This window comes from Entamoeba dispar, genomic scaffold (assembly GCF_000209125.1).
Source record: "Entamoeba dispar SAW760 scf_1105229461283 genomic scaffold, whole genome shotgun sequence".
NCBI classification, from domain to species: Eukaryota; Evosea; order Mastigamoebida; family Endamoebidae; genus Entamoeba; species Entamoeba dispar.
In genome coordinates this window covers 1-3,252 of record NW_001854615.1, presented here as the reverse complement: position 1 = coordinate 3,252, position 3,252 = coordinate 1, and the positions used below count along the sequence as shown (strand labels likewise).

The following is a 3,252-nucleotide window of genomic DNA, read 5'->3' as shown; positions in this document are numbered from 1 at the left end:
GAATAATTAAATATTTTTAATGAGTTAGAATTCATAAATGTTAAAATATATTAATTATCAATAAATTCAAACATTAAATATCATAACTTTATTCAACTCAATAATCAGAAAATTGATAAAGATGTTATGAACATAGGAGTGATAATAATTAATGAAATATAAAATGAATATAATAAGGTGAATATAATAAATATATTTGAACAATGTTATTTTTTGAAATTCAAAAACAATAGAATTAATGAAAAATAAAGAAGAATAATTATAAATTGAAAATATTGAGTTTAAAACGAAAAAGAATAAACAAAGAAAATAAAATATGAAATAAGTTAATTAATCAAAAAAAAAAAAATAAACATAATCATAATATAGAAAATAGAATAAAAATAGAAATATAAATGAAGTGATATTATATTAACTATTTTTTTAATTTTATTTATAACCTTTACATTAAACTAATAAAGCATTAACAAAGAAGAGTGATGAAATAATATTAATTCAATTATCATTTAAAATAATGAAATAAAACTATAAAATATTAATGAATAAAATATTTACAATTAATGAAATTAATATTTCATTATTGTAAATTATAAGAATTTCATGACTAATACATTTATGAAAAGTGTTAAAATATGTTAAATCAAATTCAATGAAATTGATAATAAGTATGTATATAATTAATTGTTAGATATAGTGTTATAATAATGTTTATAATATATTAATATATTATTATGATTTATTTTATATTTAATACTTCATTTAATATTTACTCATATTTACTTATTTATTATTTAGATGAATTATTTCTTTTTATATTTAATAATCTATATATGATTATTGTTATTTTCTTATATATTCATAACATTTCTATTTAAATATCATTATTTCAGTTATTTAATTAATCATTTGTATATTTTTATTCTTTCTTTTAAATGTTTTTATTCTTTTATTTCTTATTTATTGTTGTTCATTATTCTGATTTGTTTATATATTATTTGTATTTTATTATGATGTTTGTTTCTATTCTATTATTATTATTTGAATTAATGATAAATAGTTATGATGATGAAAAAGAAGTGATGAGTGAAATGATTCATATGATTATTATTAATTGTTATTATAATAGTTATTATTATTGTAATGTTTAATGTGATAATTAATGTAATTGTAACAACACAAGTAATACTTATTTTCATAGATTCTTCTATCATTGATATTTCATAATTGATATTGATTTGTCATTCTTTTGTTATTATGTTAATAAACTTATTCTTAATTATTAAATCTCAAGAAACATAGTAAATTTACACAATGTAATGTACATTAAGATGTGTTGATGAGAAATGAGAAAACATATGAATAATATTTGGATTAACCCATAAGAAATATTTCTTATAAAATAAAAGAAAGAAGTTAAGAAAATAAGAACTTTAGAAAAAAAAAATAAAAGAAATTGAGATGAAACAACTTAAAGTATGTTTAATAGGAGATTCTGGTGTTGGGAAAACAAGCCTTCTTTCTCGTTTTATTAACAATACATTTTCACCAACAACTGAATCTACTGTTGGTGCTAATTTTTTTATTCATGAATTTCATGTTGATGGGAAAATAACACAAGTTGCTTTATGGGATACAGCAAGTCAAGAACGATATCGTTCATTAGTAACAATGTATTACAGAAATACAAACGGTTGTTTAATTGTTTTTGGTTTAGATAATCGGGATAGTTTTTATAATATCAAAACATGGTATAACAATCTTATTCATACAGTTGGTACGGATGTTGCTATTATTATTGTTGGAAATAAAAACGATTTACCTGAAACCTCTATCACAGAACAGGAAATAAAAGCTTTAGCTAATGAATTACATTGTTCTTGGTGTCTTGTTTCTGCTAAAACTGGTGAAGGTGTTTCAAATGCTTTTGAAAGTATTGCCAGTATGTTACATATTACAAAAGACGAAGAAAGTGATGAACAACCACAACATAATTTAAACAATTCATCATCACAAAATATATGTTGTTAATTGATATAGTTTTATCACTTATCATTAAAATTTAAATAAAAGAATATAAAATAAAGAGAAAAGAATTATTTATTAGAATAAAAATGATATACAAGAATATATTAAATGATTTAAAATCATTTCTTCATTAAAAACTACATTCTATTTCTTCTTATATATTATATTTCTCATTTTTTCTTTTCTTCTTAAAAATTTAACACAAAATAATACAGGAGATTCAAATGATCATTTTCTAACACACTTATTGAGAATTCTTAGCATCTCTTAATCTTCTAATTGTTGATCTAACTGTGGCTCCTGAAATGGTAGACAAAGTATATGCTCCTCCTGCTATTTCTTTCTTACATCCTTTGCATTCCCAAATCCCACATGCTGTTCTTCTTACTGCTTCTTTACAACAGAATGGACAAACATATTTAGAATGTTGTGCAATTTCAATTTTCTTGATGACTTTACGAAGAGAAGCTCCATATCTTGTTCCGTATTTACCAACAATACCAACTTTCTTTGTTCGTCTAGCCATTGTAAAGTCACACTCTTACTTTTTAGTTGTTTTCTAAAACCTATTTTTTTTTTAAGGGTTTCTTCTTTATTTTCTGCTAATAATTTATTATTATAAAGATATAATAAAAGTATAGTTTAAATTAAATAAAAAAATTAGAAAACAATCTAACGTAAGTAAAAATTAATTAATGGAAACAGCTACTGAAGCAAATAACGATTTTGATTCTGATGTTCCTCTTCCATTAGATGGTGCAGAATTAACTACTCCAAGAGGAAATTCAGTTGTTTCATTTGTCTCAATTTTATATTCAATGGTAGATTGTAAAGAAAATTCCCAATATGTTTGTTTATTACCTTACAATAAGTTATTAAAATGAAGAAGAGTTAAGTAATAATTAAAACAGATACGTTGGTGTGAAAAAGATCAAGGACATTCATTTGAAATACTTGATGCAGTAGCATTTTCAAAAGAGATATTACCGAAATATTATAAACATACAAATTTTTGTGGGTTTAGTCGACAATTATCATTGTATGGATTTAAAAAAGTTTGCGATCCTTTTACTCTAAGAAACTTAAAATTTGAATATTCTCTTTTTGTCTACACGTTGTTTTTTGAACGTTCTACACAGTTAGTCGTTTAAAAATAACAAAAAAGAGAAATAAAAAACATTTTTATTTTAATATAGTAAAGAAAAAGATAGTTATTAATTGATATAG

General features: G+C 21.6%; 2 protein-coding genes across 2 annotated transcripts, besides 11 other annotated features; both read left to right on the top strand.

Annotated features, from left to right (window-relative positions):
- Positions 1-67: part of a sequence feature (AT_rich) that runs on past the window's edge.
- A 74-nt stretch (positions 68-141) lies between these two features.
- Positions 142-198: a sequence feature (AT_rich).
- A 24-nt stretch (positions 199-222) lies between these two features.
- Positions 223-400: a microsatellite.
- A 3-nt stretch (positions 401-403) lies between these two features.
- Positions 404-439: a sequence feature (AT_rich).
- Positions 440-482: 43 nt separating this feature from the next.
- Positions 483-562: a sequence feature (AT_rich).
- Positions 563-564: 2 nt separating this feature from the next.
- Positions 565-717: a repeat region.
- Positions 671-918: a repeat region.
- Positions 917-1,254: a repeat region.
- Positions 1,255-1,458: 204 nt separating this feature from the next.
- Positions 1,459-2,028, top strand: EDI_045220 (GTP-binding protein ypt2, putative; the record flags this gene model as incomplete). The annotated part of the gene is made up of 1 exon (XM_001738369.1): positions 1,459-2,028. One exon carries the CDS (start codon positions 1,459-1,461, stop codon positions 2,026-2,028), a length of 570 nt encoding a protein of 189 aa, XP_001738421.1.
- Positions 2,029-2,051: 23 nt separating this feature from the next.
- Positions 2,052-2,145: a sequence feature (AT_rich).
- Positions 2,146-2,628: 483 nt separating this feature from the next.
- Positions 2,629-2,688: a sequence feature (AT_rich).
- Positions 2,689-2,720: 32 nt separating this feature from the next.
- On the top strand, positions 2,721-3,176 carry EDI_045210 (heat shock transcription factor, putative; the record flags this gene model as incomplete). Its single annotated transcript, XM_001738368.1, has 2 exons — positions 2,721-2,873; positions 2,937-3,176. 2 exons carry the CDS (start codon positions 2,721-2,723, stop codon positions 3,174-3,176), a joined length of 393 nt encoding a protein of 130 aa, XP_001738420.1.
- A 16-nt stretch (positions 3,177-3,192) lies between these two features.
- Positions 3,193-3,220: a sequence feature (AT_rich).
- Positions 3,221-3,252: the final 32 nt, after the last annotated feature.